The following is a 17886-nucleotide window of genomic DNA, read 5'->3' on the forward strand; positions in this document are numbered from 1 at the left end:
TCCTTGCTAAATTAAAACCTTAATTAATTAATTTTTTTTTTTTAAATCCTATTGATCCTAAACTTTCAGTGGTGTATATTCATAATACAATAATGCAATTTTTTTGTAAAAAAAAAAAAAAGTAAATAAATACAATAAAAATACATTGTCCAGATAGGCGGGGGAAAATGTCATGAAAATAATGTGAAAATGCAAGAAAACTTAATTTCATTATGCAAAATACAATTTCTTTTTTCCCCTCTTGATTTTGGAGTGAAATATTACCAGGAGATTTCATTTGTGACATTCATCCATTCTATATATTCAATACATTCTATGCATTCACCCAGTATATATTTAGTATTTATATTCATTTTACCACACAATGTCAAAGAATCCCATCAGATTGAGCGTGTCAAATATAATTGTCTAAGAAATAATATTACTCCACAGCACTTATTTCACCACTTAATGAGGGTTTCAAGAACGTGTGACAGAATGAGGCTGCCTGATCACAAAGCAATAGGCTCATTTCAGCTGCTAGAGTTCAGAATCGCTGCCAGGGAACGATTATAAAAAGCTGCATGAATCTCCAGCCTCAGGGGAATAATGCATTAAAGTGTGATGTATCTTACCTGAAGCCCCAGATTTCAAGTAGGAGTCTGCAGCTTGTTTCAGAGTCCGGAACGTGGTTTCATATTGCTCAAAGAACTTATGGCCTTCAATGAACGTCTGTGTGTAAAAGAGGACAGTAATGGGAAAGATGTTTCATGATATGTCAGCCAAACCAGTTTTTATAAAGCAGATTAAAAGAGTTTATTAAATACGCTGGAGGACTTACAATATAATTTTGCAGAAGAAGCTCCACTGAGTCCCGACGGCCGTATTTAATGATCCAGGATTTGAGCTTTGACTCGGCCAGCATGAGAAACGCCATGAGACGGTACTTCATCTCCCAGAACTCAAACTTAATCAGATGGACGTGAGACGACGTGGACACAAAATTAAACCTGCGGAAACATGACACAATAGTATATGTAACAGTAACTCAAGGGATTTGGGATTTTGAGCTTGTAGCTTCTATAATTACAGTCTATAACTTCAACATTAAAGTTAATATAAAATAATAATCTATTAATAGATGTTGCTGGTCTTATTCTACATGATTTATTAATTTTAGCTTGTTCTCCTCAAAATTTAATAATCTCTGAAAAGACTTTCTTTTCTATGAAGGTACTCACATTCATATGCATCAGAAAAATAATATTAAAATAATATTGTAAGATTTTTACATTTAATCAAACTCGCCGAAATGATGCTAGATTGTTCTGGGTGGTTGCTAAGGTATTACTATTTGGTTGCTAGGGGTGTTTGCTAGGGTGTTGCTATGTGGTCGCCTGAGTAGTTCTGGGTGGTTGCTAGGGTGTTGCTATGTGGTTGCCTGGGGTGTTCTGGGTGGTTGCTAGGGTGTTGCTATGAGGTTGTCTGGGGTGTGTTGGGTGGGTGCCAGGGTGTTGATATGTGATTGTCTGGGGTGTTCTGGGTGGTTGCTAGGGTGTTGCTATGAGGTTATCTGGGGTGTGGTGGGTGGTTGCTAGGGTGTTGCTATGTCATTGTCTGGGGTGTTCTGGGTGGTTGCCAGGGTGTTGATATGTGATTGTCTGGGGTGTTCTGGGTGGTTGTCAGGGTGTTGCAACGTGGTTGCCTGGGATGTTCTGGGTGGTTACTAGGGTGTTGCTATGTGGTTGCCTGGAGTGTTCTGGGTGGTTGCTAGGGTGTTGCTATGAGGTTATGTGGGGTGTGGTGGGTGGTTGCTAGGGTGTTGCTATGTCATTGTCTGGGACATTCTGGGTGGTTGCCAGGGAGCTGATAATGTGATTGTCTAGAGTGTTCAGGGTGGTTGCCAGGGTGTTGATATGTGATTGTCTGGGGTGTTCTGGGTGGTTGCTAGTGTGTTGCTATGTGACTGTCTGGGGTGTTCTGGGTGGTCGCTAGGACATTGCTATGTGATTGCCTGAAGCATTCTGGGTGGTTGCTAGGGTATTGCTATGTGATTGTCTAGGGTGTTCTGGGTGGTTGCTAAGGTGTTGGTATGTGATTGTCTGGGGTGCTCTGGGTGGTTGCTATGTGGTTGCCTGGTGTGGTCTAGATAAAAGTTGTTCTGGATGGTTGCTAGGTGTCTCAAGTCAGTCGTTTGATGGCTCTAAATATGGCTAAGTTCGTCATCCATTCAAGTCTATAGCACAAACAGTACAGTTGTTCACTACTTTAAATTGTCATTGTTATGTATGTGATTGTACATCACATAACATACATTAAATGCATTGCAAATGCCATTTCATGTCATCTTTAAACAGCTAAATGAAACTCAAGGGCATCAGATTTAACCTTTCTGCCATGTCCTGAAGCTGCTCTGGTGGAACCGGGACGCCGTTTACTGATCGGTCTCTGTGAATCTGTTGAAATGTCTGTCGGTGTCCTTCCAAATTCTTCAAAACCTCCTGCACAGAAAGCAGAGACATTGTTTTTAATTTTAGCAGCACAACTCCCTTAAGAAAGAAAAAAAAAGTTCTTGCACCTACCTTGTGCTGTTCCAGTTTTCTGTGGATGATGTTGGCCGTCTCTTCGTGGGCCTGTTGAATGGGAATATCTTCTCTCAGGGAAAGTTCTGCCCGATGCAGCCAGGCTCCGATCACTCCCAGAGGGCCCGGCAAAGACTTATCCAGATGGATGTGCCAGTCTAAGAGCTGCGCAAGCCACACAAAAGCATCGCAAATATCAAAAGGAGAGATCTGTTTTGAAAGCCGTTCGCTGTCTGTGAGGACCCTTCAAGCTGTCAAGTGTCTGGCCAGATTGCTGCGTCCGCTCTGTGGACTTCTCTGTTCCATTAAACAAAACCGTCTCTGTGTGTCTGTCCTCTATCCTCAGTAATGAACCCTGTATCCATGGTCTACGCTCCAATTCACACTTCATTACAGCTAATGACAGCTAGAGAAGCACAGCAGTAACAGGTCAGAGTTGGACTCTGAAGTAAAATCTATTTTCAAACATAATCAACATAATAGTGGAATGATGTACAAAAAAAGACAAATATATTTACAATCTCCAGCTTAAGTTGAAGTATTAGTTTGCCTAAATGAATCCACTAGAAGTTCTATAAGAATGTCCACAAAAACTCCTTGTCCCTAATGCAGTTAATGAATTTATGTAACATATTTACCCATTTAACAAACCTGTATATATATTTTGTTACTTTTAAATATTAATTTTAATAAAGATCATGACTTATATGATTCTTAGGGATACTTAATTGACTTTTCATGACTTTTATCTTGAGATGACAAGTTACGTGATTACTGTATTTGTAAAACATTTTTGTAAACGATTATCACAGCCTTCAAAAATGCATTTGTGCATCCACATATTCAAACATGGAAAAATTAATATACGAGTTATATGGCACACACAACAACAATGAAGCCATTTAGTATCATGGACAAAACTTGTGATTATACTGTACAAGAGCTGCAGTGACGAGGAATATCTACCTGCTCCCCACAAAGCTATCAAGCTGTATGGACTACTTATGGTGCTTTTCTGTCATTTCCAGTGCATAATGTCGTCTATTCATTTTCATTGCAAAAAAATAGCATGAAACATCTCTTTTTACATTCCATAGAAAAAGAAACAAGATAAGTTGAGAAAATGATGACAGAGTTTTAATTTTTGGGTGAACAAACACGTTAATTACATTTGGTGAAGCACGTACCCTGACAGAGACATGATCCCAGGCCTGTTTGACCACGGCCTGGTCCACTGAGAGTTTGCCGTCCCTGTGTACCGGCTGCAGGAGAGACTCAATCTGTTTGCTTCTCATCTCATACTGCACACGGAAACTCTTAAAAGCCTGCAGTCAAAAAAGAAGGATGGAGGAGAAATAATTACATCTGACCTGATAGCAAACTCACAACTCATTTCAAATGCAAAGAGTTTAGCCAATCATAACAGAGCTCATTTACATACTGAAATCTTAAAAGCAGCAAAAACAGCCTAAAGATCAGGGAAAATTGTCTTGTTCACCTGATATTTGTCAGTTAGACTCTCTTCAGATCCCTGTGCATGCAGTATATCTCTCTCTAGCTGATCCAGCCAGATCTTCACCTCCCTCAGCACCTTGCGTTCCTCTCGCTGTGCACATCAGACAGAAAGAAACAATGCTTTATCACTCGCTTAGCAGGTATTCAGCAAGAAACCCTTTTAACAAGAACCCAAAGCAGGTAACACAGCAGTGTGAAACAATGAAAAAGAGGATAGAGTCCAATCCCTATTTTGTAGTTTGTTACACATAATACAGAGCTGTTATGACCCTATGTATTAATATACACATACCTCAAGCATTAGCTCTATATCTTGTGGGTCATACTGTCCAGGAGAGCAAAGGCACATCAAGAGATGCAAACACAACACATTCAAGACGTTAGCCAGATAAAAGCCAGAGAAAGAGAAAACAAGCAGAGAGTATCCACCGCCGACAGGCCATTCTCAGCAAACGGTGACATTTGTCTGCTATATGTGTCTGAAGAACTTACTACTCGGATAATTAACAAGATTTTAGTGTAGTCAAGCGTATAGCGCAAAACAAAATTGTAAATAGTTTGTTTTTATTTTGAAATGTTTGCTTTTCATCTGTCAATGTACAGTACATTCGCTTATTTTTCATTTTATTTTAAGAAGAATTTAAAAAAGGATAAAATTATATAGAATTAATTAATTATATTATAATTAAAATAAATGTATATAATTAAAAAAAAATCTACCATAACTTTTAATAAAACTATTATGCTTCCACTGCCTAGTTTTTCAAATGTTTATATTTTGTAAATATCAATTATTTGTATAAATAAAAATATTTGTTGCTCGTGCACTTTATTGTTCTTATGCTGTGGCATTTCTCCCTTTAACAAAAAATACATTTTAAAAAGTTAAAAATGTGTGTGCAATGATGTTTTCTGACTAAAACTTATTTAATATAAATATTATTATAAATGATATACACAGATATTTAACCCCAAATCATTTTAAATGTAACATGTTTTAAACAAATGCACAGTATTTGTATGAGCAGTATCATGGGGTTATTAATATTATTTTTAATTATACAGTGTGATTTATTGATAATTACTCAAGTATTTATATGATCAATTATCCATTATATTTTATTATAAGCATATCTATGTTTCTGTAATTTACTAAGTTACGGTAACTACGTTGTAATAATGTTTCCTAAGCTTTTCTAGCACATATGGCATCGTTTCTTGAGAATGTCCCATACACTAAATGAACCTCATGCAGATGAGACATAATCGACTCTTACCTGTAGAGCTGGGATAGAGAGAGCGAATGTAGGAATGGAACGAACCAGCTACGAATGCGTATGGCGAGTGATACACACAGAGAGACAGAGTGAGCACACAGAGCAATGCACTATGGGCGTGATTCTAGAGTAAAATGATTCCTGAATGGATTCCACATTGTGATGGACTACAGTAATTGTTAGTGACTGATGAGGAAGCACTACAGCAGTGACTGCATTAAATAACAACAGCTAGCAGCTAGCAGCAGTGTATTTTTAGCTTATACATGAGCATAAGCACTAAAGCGTACCTCCTCTTGCTGTCCATCTGTCTCGGACTGGTGGGGATCTGGGTAGTGCTTCAGGAACTGAGCTACGTATGTCATTATGGATTTCTCATCAGGCTTGTCCACATCCACATCTGCAATAAAACAGAGTTATAGGTTTGAACCCCACAAGTGGAAATCCTTGAGATATTACCATTGTGCTGTTTATGTATCAATGCATGCGTTTAGTTTTTGTTTGAGTGTTACAGTGCAGCATCAGGTGACTGTCATATTAGATGATCCACTGACCTGAAGAGCCAAATAAGGCTTTTTATAGCCTCATCAAAGGGCTTCTGCCAGATCACATCATGATGTCATGCTAGTCTCTATCTGATCTGGCCTGATGTCATGCTTGAATAGCAGCACGACCTACAAACTATAACAGCGTCTGTCTACAATGAGGCTTGATAATGGTGGATCTCCAGTATAATTAAGGAGTGTCTATTCACATCAAACTCAAAACAAATGAGTGGCTCTTCAAAAGCACAACAGATCATTGACTGAATCTACATTATTAGCCACACAACATTAGTGTTGGCAGTACATTCATGGTATCAGAAGGTTATACCATAAACTATACTATACCACATACTATACTAGACTATTACTATTATTATATTATTACAGTTTTTTAGGAATATTTGAAATGCTTTTTAAAACGTTATTATATCATTTCTGTTTTCATTAAAAAAATTTATTTTAGTAATTTGATTAATTTTGTTGTGTTTTTGTAATTTTTTTTTTTTTTCTTTAAATATATTTGTATTTTTTTTTTTTTTTTTTTTCAGTTTTAGTTCAACTAAACGAAAATGAGAATTTTTGCCTTGGCAGCCATCTGAATTTTTTATTTTTATTTTAAATTTTACTTCAGTTGATGTTTTCACTCTTCAGTAAGCATTTTTTCAAGTAACGCAGATGTTTTTATGGTTTTAGCTTTAGTTAACTATATAATAGTACTGAATGATTCCCATATTTAATATACCATGGTATATGCATAGTAATCCAAGGTCATTTAAAATTATGGCATTGTACATGTCAACAAAACATGGTATTCCCATGTCCAAAAACCACGGTAATACCATGGTGCTATTTTGTAAGTTGACATTCAGGGGAAATTGGAGAGATTTTGGAGAAATGTAGTCATAGCAGTACCTTCTGGATCTAGTAAACGTGGTATTCCCAGTTCGTTCTCTGCCACGCTGAAGGCCTCTTCCAGGTTCTCGCGATTACTTCTTTTTCTCACGATGTCCATGTCCACAAGGTCTGGCCGAATGGCATGAATAACAGAATGGAAGGCCACACCACTGCGCCAACTAGGACCAAAGTCTTTAACTTCAATCCCAAGACGCCTTGAGAGAACAAATAACATCTCATTAGAAGACTTATTGACAAATTAGGCTGGTTTTTATACACAATTCTCGTTGGTTGACATATCAATTTTAAATGATAAGTATAAAGCCTCAATAGAGCTCGTGTTTACTTGGTTGCTGTGCTTTGGACCCATCTGAGCAGGGCTTTTTTGGCATTGCCCTGAAACTTTGTCATCACTTTGCGTTTCATAGGTGGGCTTCCCGTTTCCGAGCTGGCCATGCTGTCCACCGAAGATGCACTGCCGGATAAAGCCTGAAGGGCTGTAAGATTACTGGTCAACTCCTCAATCTGCAAAAGTTCCGGGGACAGATCCTTACAACCCAAATACACACAGACCTATGACAGTTTTCCATAATGACAGTTTTGCATAATTGGCAAACATTACCTGGAAATAGAGGATAATGGTCCACATCAGCCCCAAGACAATGGACGGGCGTCCATCAGCAATGTCAGTGGCATTGATATTGACTAGTTTGATCTGAAAAATAAATATCGCTCATGTTAGAAAGTGTTAAATGACTAAATCATCAATGAATAGACATATTATCCACAGATCTGAGGTCAGTTCAAACAAGCCAGTCTAAACCAGCACTATCGGCTGATAAATCGTGCAGAATAACACCAAGAACGTGCATTAAGAAAGTAAACAGGGTCCATTTTGATTTCATGTCGACTTGAATAAAATGAAGTAGTCGGACATATTCACTTCTTAGGGAATAAGCAAATATGAATGCACGAGTATATGAGAAACATGTGAGTGAATAGGAAAAAAGCAATTTGCTCAAGGTCAGCCAGTCACGGACATCACAAGAGATGCTGTAGAAAAAAAACAAGCTTTCTAAAAATAATTGCAGCTCTTTCAGCCAGCAGCAGCTACAGCAGAGATCAGTAAATAATGGAGCTGCTCGCTGCATATGGTACGCATTATCAAATGCAGATATGCGTAACAAGAGGAGGTGTTTGTGAGAACTGTGACTAGGAGAAGTACTGACCGGAGAACCTCGGTACACAGACTGAGACAAGACATGTTAAGAGAGAGCACACAGTTAGAAATGAAGTATGATGCCAGACTGGGACATATGAACATATTCAATGATCAGATAAGACTACAGATATGGCTGGATCATTCTTACTGTGCAGTTCATTTAGCATCAGTAAAAAAAAAAAATGGGGGGGGGGATACTTTTATTGAGTGAGAATGCATTAAACTGATCAAAAGTGACAGTAAAGATTTCTATCTCTAAATAAAAGCTGTTCTTTTGAACTTTCTATTCATTAAAGAATCATATATCATGGTTTCAACAAAAATATTAAGCAGCACAACTATTTTCAACATTGATAATAATAAGAAATGTTTATTGAACAGCAAATCAGCATATTAGAATGATTTCTGAAAGAGTAATGATGCTGAAAATTCAGCTTTACATCACAAGAATAAATTACAATATACATTTTACAATATATAAAAATAGAAAACACATAAGTAATATTTTACATATTACTTCTACTGTATTTTTAATCAAATAAATGCACAGTTGTCAAGCATAAAAAAAATAGTTTTATATAACTGAAATCATATTAGTTTTTTCTATTATTTATATAATATCTATTAAATATAAAAATAATACATTATTGTAATTGTTTTTCTTCCATATAATGTATTGTATAAAAATCCCTATTTCTTTAACGACATGGAAGTGACATCATGTTTGGTGGAAAAACAAAAGCAAGTGTTATCGATGGATTTATTGAATTCTGTGTTGTTGGTTTGTGTCACTCTAAAAAATATATGGTAATTGATCAAATTACCCAATTAGTTTGATATTTCAAAAAATGGGAAAATATGAAAGCTCATTTTTCAAGTTGATGTCCTCATGTAAGCTCTCTGTGCAATGACTAACTTTAGCTTCAACTTCCATCCTGTTCATTTCTTGTCCTTGCCTGATCTTAACCAGAGCATATTTCTGACAGTCTGCTATGACCATTTCTATAAAGACTTCCTTAAATGATAGTGCAAGTATATATTCGTTTTTAAAAGCTTGACTTTAAAAGGTACTGCAGAACAGGAATGACCCAGCTAGGAGTGTTATACAGAATATCACCATATAATTAAGACAGATGAGATAACCTACCTTCCTTCCCTCCAGGAACTTAAGAGCTGTGCCGATGTTGGACACCCAGTGGATCCTTTTGAGTTGGCGGCCCTGTTCGCATGGCTGCAGGAAAATACGAGGGGTTTATCAGGAGTGGAAATGAAAGGAAGGACTCTATCAAGCCCATCATTTTGGCATTAAACAGTCTTTGTCACACCAGCAGCTGCTGCGCTCAATGCAGAGGTTTCACAGAGAGATAATCTGCAGATATTGCATCACAGAAACACTTACTAATCTCTGTCCAGACAGCACCTCTAACAGAGCCAGCAGTTTCACCCCATCCTTGATGTCCTCAAAGAGGTCGTTGACTTCAAAAGGAGGTTTGTGCTGGGAAAGGACAGAAAAGAAGAGGAATAAATAAACGGTGAACTTAATGAACGCCCTATAGTGCTTTGATTACAAATGCGTTGGATGCTTCTGCTCTTGTGCTGCTCTGACTAGTTTCTTCTACTTTATTATTCTCATTCCACTTCATTTTTCTTCTACCTTATAAGTTGCTTTAGAATAGATCATCTGCTGAATAAATACATATACATGCTTTTAGGTCATCTGAAATTCCTTTCTTCATTCCCAGAGGAATTTAAGTTTCTGGCTCAGAAAATGCTCTTTCATAGTTTGGGATACATGAAGTATAACAAGTTCTCACTTATGTTTACTGCAGATGTTTGTCTAAAAATGTGTTTGGAGGAATAAAAAATCATGCAATTTAATGAATAATTAATATACAGTAAGAGTTCAGAGCTATAACATTGTTGTGGGTAGCAGCTCAACTCAATTGAAGAGATGTTAGGTTCATATTGCAATGTTTTAACAAGCATTAGTGAAGTGTCAGTTTATGAGGGGTCTTTATCTCTTCGAAATTTCATGATCATCACTCCTCGCCTAATTTCTCCATCTCACATCACACTTCAACCAGAACGCAGCATTCAAACTTGCGATCACAGAAAGACTGAAACTACAATCTGTGCAGGCAGATGAAACTCTAATGAAATGCAAATTTATTTTTCATGGTGAAGCAGTGACATATTCACAGGGAAATAGACAAAGGCAATATAAATGCTTTTTTTATATAAATATGGTGATCGTTCAGTTTGATGCCAGTAAGATTTTTTTTAAAGAAATTATTACTTTCATTCAGCAAGCACACATTCAATTTAAAGTAAACACATTTATAATGTAACAAAAGGTTTCTATTTCTAAATTCTACAGTATTTATCAAACAATCCTAGAAAAAAAAGGCAGCACAACTGTTTTCAACATAATAAAAATAACAACATAATAGAGACTAAGACTGGAGTAATGATGCTGATAATTCAGCTTTGCATCACAGGAATAAATGGCATTTTAAAATATATTCAATGCTACTTTCAATTGTAATGATATTTTCCAATACTACCATTTTTAATGTACTTTTAATCAAATAAATGCAGTCTTGCTGAGAATAAGAATCATTAAAAAAAAAACTGACCCTAAGCCTTTGAATAGTACTGTATCAATGTACTGTAGCACTACAATCTGACGCTTGCATCATTGTAAAGCTACTGTACCATGTTTGCAAGGACTATCACTAGAATGCAGTACATGATGCAGGTCTGAGTTTATTTTAAAAATCTCAGCTCAGCTGCTCCTGTACAAACATCAAAAAAGGTGCAAATGCACTTTAAAATTTTAAAGGAAATGGACACAATAGGAAAAGATAACAGACGTGTCAGAGGTCAAACCAAAATAGACAGAATTTTCCATCATGCAAAAGCTTCATAAGTGAAGTGCAAAAACATTTGCTTTGGTCATGCTGACTATTGATAAAACTAAAAAAAATACAGGAAGCAAGACATGTAAATCTAGATTTATTTCTATGGAACAAATGCAAAAATACTCAATAAAACAACAGAAAAAATAGCTGGACAGACAGGCCAACCAGCACACACACACAGACAGCGAGGAAATCCGGAAGTATAGCAGGCATCTGCAGACTCATAAAGCATATACTGCGGCTCAGTTAGTATGCACTGAGCGTGTGCTTTCAGTACGGACGCTGCTTCACTGCAGTGGACCCACTGGCAGCACACTTTACTCGGATTCTTCAAACTTTCATAGTCGTGTTGTGCAGCAGATTGTGTGGAACAAAAGGCCCCTCAGTGCAATCTGTGCTGACTGGAATACTTAAACCCACCATTTGTGTCAGATTATCCTCTCTTTGTGCACTGCAAAGTGCCCCGTCACCAAAGCAACTAATCACGCATAATGAGGCGAGTGGGAGGAGCAACAACACTCACAACAGCTCCACTTCAGCATGTGGGTCATTATACAAAACCATGTGACTTTAACAATGAATAGCTGATGTCATCATATACCATGTGCTATTCAAGCATTTTCTTACCACATCAACAAATGTATAGTGACTTCCTTCTATTTTCAAATGCTTTCTCTTTCTATTTCTTTAAGAGCATGTTTTTTGGCCTGTTTCTTCTTTTCACTGCATTAGCAAATGCACACTTTGTCTTTTTAGTTATGTATCAGGTTAAGTATCCCCTATAAAAAAAAATTACTATTCCAGAAATCATAACTTTTCTTACTGTCATCATTTCTAATTTTTTAAAGAATAATGTCAACTTCCTTTTTTTCTGTGTTATGTTTGTCAGTACAATGGGGAAAAAATGGCAAATAAACAATTTTCTCAGAATTGCTAGTAAATTTCACAAATAAATGCAAAGAAATGGTAAGTAAATATGAAATTTATAACTTGGAAAACAGCATTTTCTTAAAATAGTATTTTCTTGTAAAATGTACTCTAATAATCTAATAAACCTTTAATCTAAGAGTTTTATTTACAAATTCAAAAATTAAACATTTTTACAGTGTAGAGGATGATCATAAAGTTATTCTGATTTTGTATAGTGAACAATTGATTACTGAAAAATGTATTTGTATTTATACAATTTCACTCAGAAATAAGTCACATTATGGAAATGGAAATGAACTACTTTTTCCAAATGAATCGCTTTTTCAAAATGTAAAGTGCACCCATGAAATGCTGACCAGGTCCTGACTGATTGTATCTTGAATATTCTGTTGTTGACTCTTAATCACAGTATCTGAAATCAGCGGGCACACACTTCAAAAACCTCAGGAGCGAAACATGTTTCTTCCCACTGAGAATTGTTCCAGCCCCTCTCGACGGCCATCTGCACATACCTACAGTGTCCAAAACTTCCCAGAATTACCCTTGTCTCCACGAACAGAGATTCAATCTGCATTTCCACATAACGCAAGCTGCGTACAGGGGAAATATCCCAAAAACATTCAACTTAACGTAATCTGACAGATAGTCTCAGCCCAGTTAAAGCACTTTCACCTGACAGACACAGCTTAAACGTCTGTCCCCTGCCGCTACTTTAGCACAAGACACAACATGTCAACACAGCGGATTCTGAAGAAACTCCATTACACAGAGATTCAAAAGTGACAGGTCATACAAAAAGACCTGCATGTTTCCTAAAAAAGGTTAGGCCTATATCACACAGTTTTAGTCGTTTATTTTTTTTTTCCCCTGAGGTCAAAATAAATTACTATTTCATTATATGTCATAAATATAACGGACATACATACACACACACAGACATATACATAAATATATATGAAAAAAATATATGAAAGCCACATAAAAATAAAAAATAAAACACTTTGGTAAATCATAATTATGAGATAAGTCTAAATTATGAGATATAAAATCATAATTCTGACAAGTCAATACTACGAGATAAAAAGTTAATATTAATGACATAAGTCAAATTTCTAAAACATTCAGCCTTTCTGAAGGCATAATTATATTCTAATATCTATTTTAAAAAAAATTTATGATGACTTGTGATAATTATGACATTGGTTAAAATTCAGACAAAAAAGTAAAAATTATGAGATGTAAAATCATAATTGTAACATAAAAAAGTGAAATTATGAGATAAAAAGTCAGTATTTGTGGAAATGCCAAATTAAACTGTAAAAAGTTCATCCTCAACCTTTCTGAATGCATAAGTACATCCCAAAATATATTTTAAAAAGTCAAAATTAAGAGGTATAAAGTAATAATTGTGACATAAAACAGTCAAACTTATGAGATAAAAAGTCAGTACTTTATTGTGGAAATGTCTGTAAACTGTAAAATGTTCATCCTCAACCTTTCTGAAGTCATAAGTACATCCCAAAATATACAGCATACAAGTATTTTTATATTATGACTTATGTCTTAATTATGACATTGGTCAAAATTATGAGATAAAAAGTCAGAATTATTAGATAAAAACCTCATAATTATGGAATTGTTTTTTTGCCATAATCATCTCAAAATGTCAATGTTTTGCATCATAATTATGACTTTTTACGTCAATTTCAACTTATGGCATAATTCTGCAATTGAAAAATAAAAATAAAAAAGTCAGTGTTTTACATCATAATTATGACTTTTTATGTAAATTTCAACTTTTTTTTGCCATAATTATAATTTACCAAATCATGTTTGGCTTCCACACCTCTCACATATCACAACTTCATTTCATAAATTCAGAGCACATTTTCAGAGATTTTTTAATGCTCAGCCTACTAACACAAGATCACCCACTCATGCCATGGCAGTGGGACGCCATCACAACACAGCATTCATTCTCAAAGCACACAGCACAAACAGCGCTCTTCATGGTTTTTTATTAGAGTATTATAGCATTACACCCCCTCACTCACTGTTTACTGTCCTGCACAGCCTTTAATCATCTGAGCTTTACTCGGTTACACAGACATTTGCCCTTTAGAGTCATTATGACATTATTAGGCTACAAAGCAAATCACATGGACCATTCACTGTTCACGGATGATGGGTCAGGAAGACAGGAGAACGGTAACACACAGCCATCACTGCTTAAGACGCTGGTGTATTTCCTCAGAGTAACATCGACTGTCTAGCATTATATACTCAGTTAGTGATTGTCTGTCATGATATGTAGTAGCAAAAAGCACTTAAGCCACAGTTAAAAAGTGTCTAAATGTCATTAAAAAAAATATCATTTAGTTTAAAGAAAGATAGAATATGCATAATTTTTTTAAGCGAAAACAAGTTTGCTGTGTTTTACATGATTACACTACCGTTCAAAAGTTTGGAGATAATAAGATTTTTTTTTACCGTTTTTGAAAAAAAAAAAAAAAAAAACACCAATGCTTAGATTAAATATACAGTAAAAACAGTAATATTATGAAATATTATTACAATTTAAAATAACTACTTCAGTCTTCAGTTCAAGAACTTTTGATCATTTTAATGCATCCTTACTGAATAAAAGTATTAATTTCTTTCAACAACAACAACAAAAAATCTTACTGACACCAAACTTTTGAAGGGTGGTGTGGCTACTGTTTAAAATAAAGATTGCAGTTGTCAATCTGAGAAAAACTTCACAGATTTACTCCAGTTGATTAAAACTCATAGCAAAAAACTGCTCAGAAAAATTAAAGCAACATTTGTGCAGTATTTCAACACAGAAGACATGTGATATTTTGTTATATAACGCCATAACAAACAAGCATTTTTAAAAGTGTCCAAAGTGCATTGGGTCACTATTGTTGTTGTACTGTAATCCAGTGTAAATAGTACTACAAGCTAAATGTTGTGGCATATAGATGAAAAAAAACAAAAAAAACCTTACCTTGGCCAAGTGTGAGTTAATCCACTTTGTGAAAGTTCTTTTCTGCACCGCCTCTTGTTCATCTGCAAAAGACAGAAACACGATAACCACATCAGTGAGCAGATATGATTTACTCTTCAATATCCAGTGAGGTATTACGCTTTCATTTCTTCTTCATTCTGCATCACAGTCATCATGACTCACCTGGCTATTTTCTTATAATTCTGAGGATTACTACTGAATACTGTACATTTTCATTACTGTAAGTCTACATTGAAAGCTAGAGAGGAGATATTCACCAGCACAGGAGAGCTGAGAGTCCATACGTGGCAGGAGCAAAAACATCAGAAACATGTGCCAATATTCCCATTATTACATATATACTCAGCATAAACAACATAAATGCAGATTTTAAACAGAAACACACAGATATGCTCATCATTTTCATGTATGTGCAAACCACAAGCTCTTGAGCACATTATTTAGCTAAGAAAATTAAAGAAATGCAAAAGTCACAGGGTGGTTGTAAAAGCGTTGCTGTGCAGTTGTTAGGACGTTCTCAGCGGTTGCAAGGCTGTCACTATGGATTTGCGTTGAAAATAGTCTGCAAAAGTGTTCTGGTGGTTGTCAGGGTGTTACATGCTAACAAAGATATTCTAAATGGTTGTCATGGCACTGTTATGCTAGAATGTACTATGTAGTTGCCAGGGTGTTGCCATGTGGTTACTAGTGTGTTCTGGGTGGTTGCCAGGATGTTGCTAAGCAGTTGCAATGGAATTTTGTGTGGTTGCCTGGCCTTTGCAATGCAGCCATAAACATGTTCTGAGTGGTTGTTATGGCATTGCTATGGAGTTGTTAGGATGTTCTATGTGGTCGCCAGGGTGTTGCTATGCGGTTTCTAGGAAAGGTATTTTGAGTGGATGCTGTGCAGCTGCAAAGGTACTCTACATGGTTGTCAGGAGGTTTCTATGCAGCCATAAAGATGTTCTGAGTGGTTGCTAGGATGTTGCTCTGTGGCTGCTAGAATATTCTATGTGGTTGCAAGGGCAGTGAAAAGTGGCTGCAAAGGTGTTTGGAGTGCTAGCGAGGATGTTGCCATGCAGTTGCAAAAGTGTTCTAAATGGTTACCAGGGTGTTGCCATATGGTTGCCAGGCTGTTGCGATGCATTGCTATGAAGATGCTAGATATTCTGTGTGGTTTCCAGGGATTTGCTGTGTAGTTATTAGTGTGTTCTGGATGGCTGCCAGGGTGTTGCTATGTGGTTGCAAAGTTGTTCTACGTGGTTGCCAGGCCATTGCTACACAGTTCTAAACATGTTCTGAGTGGTTCCTATGGTGTTGCTAGGTTTCTATAATATTCTTCTGATTTTTTATTGTTTGCAAGGTGAAAAAGTTTAACACTGCAACTATTTAATTCTGTTCAAATCATCAACCCTAAGTATGAGCAATAGTACTAGAGATGCTTGACTTCACAAACAGCAGGAATGGAAGTTTGTGTGACATCTGTTAAGCAGAGCATTTTTAGACACAGATAAGGTCATTCAGGTCACCAACAAACACCCACCAGACATATTTATGCATGATGGGCTCAGACAGATCAGCGATTTTCACAACAGACAACATCCTATGTTTGCATGCATGTACTAATGCAATGCACGCGGCATGTTTAGGAAGCATCCATGTACTGTAGCACACATGGCATGCCGGTGCAGCCTTAAGCACACCACAGCCGTCATAATCCAACATGCGCAGCTGTAAAGAGGTTCGCATTAGCACTCGTGTGCAGCCGTTACCCGTGCCAGCACGGTGATTACCTCTCCCGAGGAGGAAGACGAGGAAGACCTCAGCTGGCCAATAATGTCTAGTGAGCCATATGACCCAGAGACGTGTCACTGCATATCTGGATCATGCATCTGTTTCACCTACATTCAGTGGAGCACAGGCTACATGTAAATCTGAGCTATAGGCTCCCACACTCCAGTCGGATGAAAGGAGACATCAATGTCCCACTTACCGCGGAGATACTGAAAGAATCCCGTCACCAGATTCAGAGACGTGGTCTTTTTCATGGCTACGTCCTTAAAGTGAGCCATTGTGCGCCCTGCATTCGTTTCTTTGTGTCCTTCATGTGTGAAAGTGCGCAAGTGTCATCCAGGGAGGAAAACCAGATCAGCTATCCTTTATTTCCTCCGGGAAGCAGAACAGAGCAGGCGGAGGAGCTTTCCGTGTGAAAACACAGCGCGACTGAGCGCTGGAGGATGAAACCTCCCCCTCCTCTTGTTGTCTCTCTCCCTCTCCCTCTCTCTCCTCCGCTGTGGATAGGCTGCTAATCGAGGGCAGTTTTTATGAGCCTGGCGACTTCCTGTTGTTGGTGGAGCTGGGGAGTCGTGCTGGTGTGGATGCTCCGTTCAGGTCTGTTCTTGTTCTAGCAGCATCCCACAGCTGCAGCCATACTAACCGGCTATGGCATTGATCAGCCAATCAGCACGCGGGGGGGCTGTGATGTCACCGGGCAGCTGGTGTTATCCTGATTTATATGGGTGGGTGGGGGTCAGTACTTGTGCTACACAGCTTGAACTCCACTGGGCCTCCACTACAAGCACTGCAGACAACCTAATGCAGGAATGGCTTAACAAATAATCAGATTCATTGCAGTCCAGAATGCTATACAACAAAGGACTTATGACATGACACAATTACTCTGGGTTTGAATGTGTTTGCGTGTGGATTTTTTGTCTTTACAATGACACATAAAAAGATGTTAATACATGTTTCTGGTCTTATTGTGTGCAATTTATTAATTAAACATTATTACGGGTGTTTAATGAGGCACAAATTATTATATTGATTCATATTAGTGATTTGAACAAACGACAAACACTTAGGCTAGTATTAAACTTTGGACCATAATTTATCTTACAGCATTTATTATGCAGCGGCACAAATGTTTTTAACATTGAAAATAATAAGAAATATTTCTTGAGCAGCAAATCAGCATATTAGAATAATTTCTGAAGGATCATGTGACACTG

At 37.0% G+C, this 17886-nt stretch overlaps 1 protein-coding gene and 1 pseudogene across 1 annotated transcript in view; both read right to left on the minus strand.

The window, feature by feature from the left end:
- Positions 1-17086, minus strand: part of syne1b (spectrin repeat containing, nuclear envelope 1b) — a 97317-nt gene extending 80231 nt beyond the window's left edge. Inside the window, 16 exon segments of the mRNA XM_058749891.1 lie at positions 615-711; positions 821-989; positions 2368-2480; positions 2562-2726; positions 3749-3886; positions 4060-4167; positions 4369-4401; positions 5354-5401; positions 5644-5753; positions 6811-7007; positions 7139-7317; positions 7415-7507; positions 9162-9245; positions 9414-9509; positions 14876-14937; positions 16869-17086. Coding sequence (XP_058605874.1) covers positions 615-711; positions 821-989; positions 2368-2480; positions 2562-2726; positions 3749-3886; positions 4060-4167; positions 4369-4401; positions 5354-5401; positions 5644-5753; positions 6811-7007; positions 7139-7317; positions 7415-7507; positions 9162-9245; positions 9414-9509; positions 14876-14937; positions 16869-16947 — 1771 coding nt within the window. The 5' untranslated portion in view covers positions 16948-17086.
- Positions 1-17886, minus strand: part of LOC131523534 (NACHT, LRR and PYD domains-containing protein 3-like) — a 454982-nt pseudogene that overhangs the window by 212436 nt on the left and 224660 nt on the right.

This window comes from Onychostoma macrolepis, chromosome 17 (genome assembly GCF_012432095.1).
Source record: "Onychostoma macrolepis isolate SWU-2019 chromosome 17, ASM1243209v1, whole genome shotgun sequence".
NCBI lineage: Eukaryota > Metazoa > Chordata > Actinopteri > Cypriniformes > Cyprinidae > Onychostoma > Onychostoma macrolepis.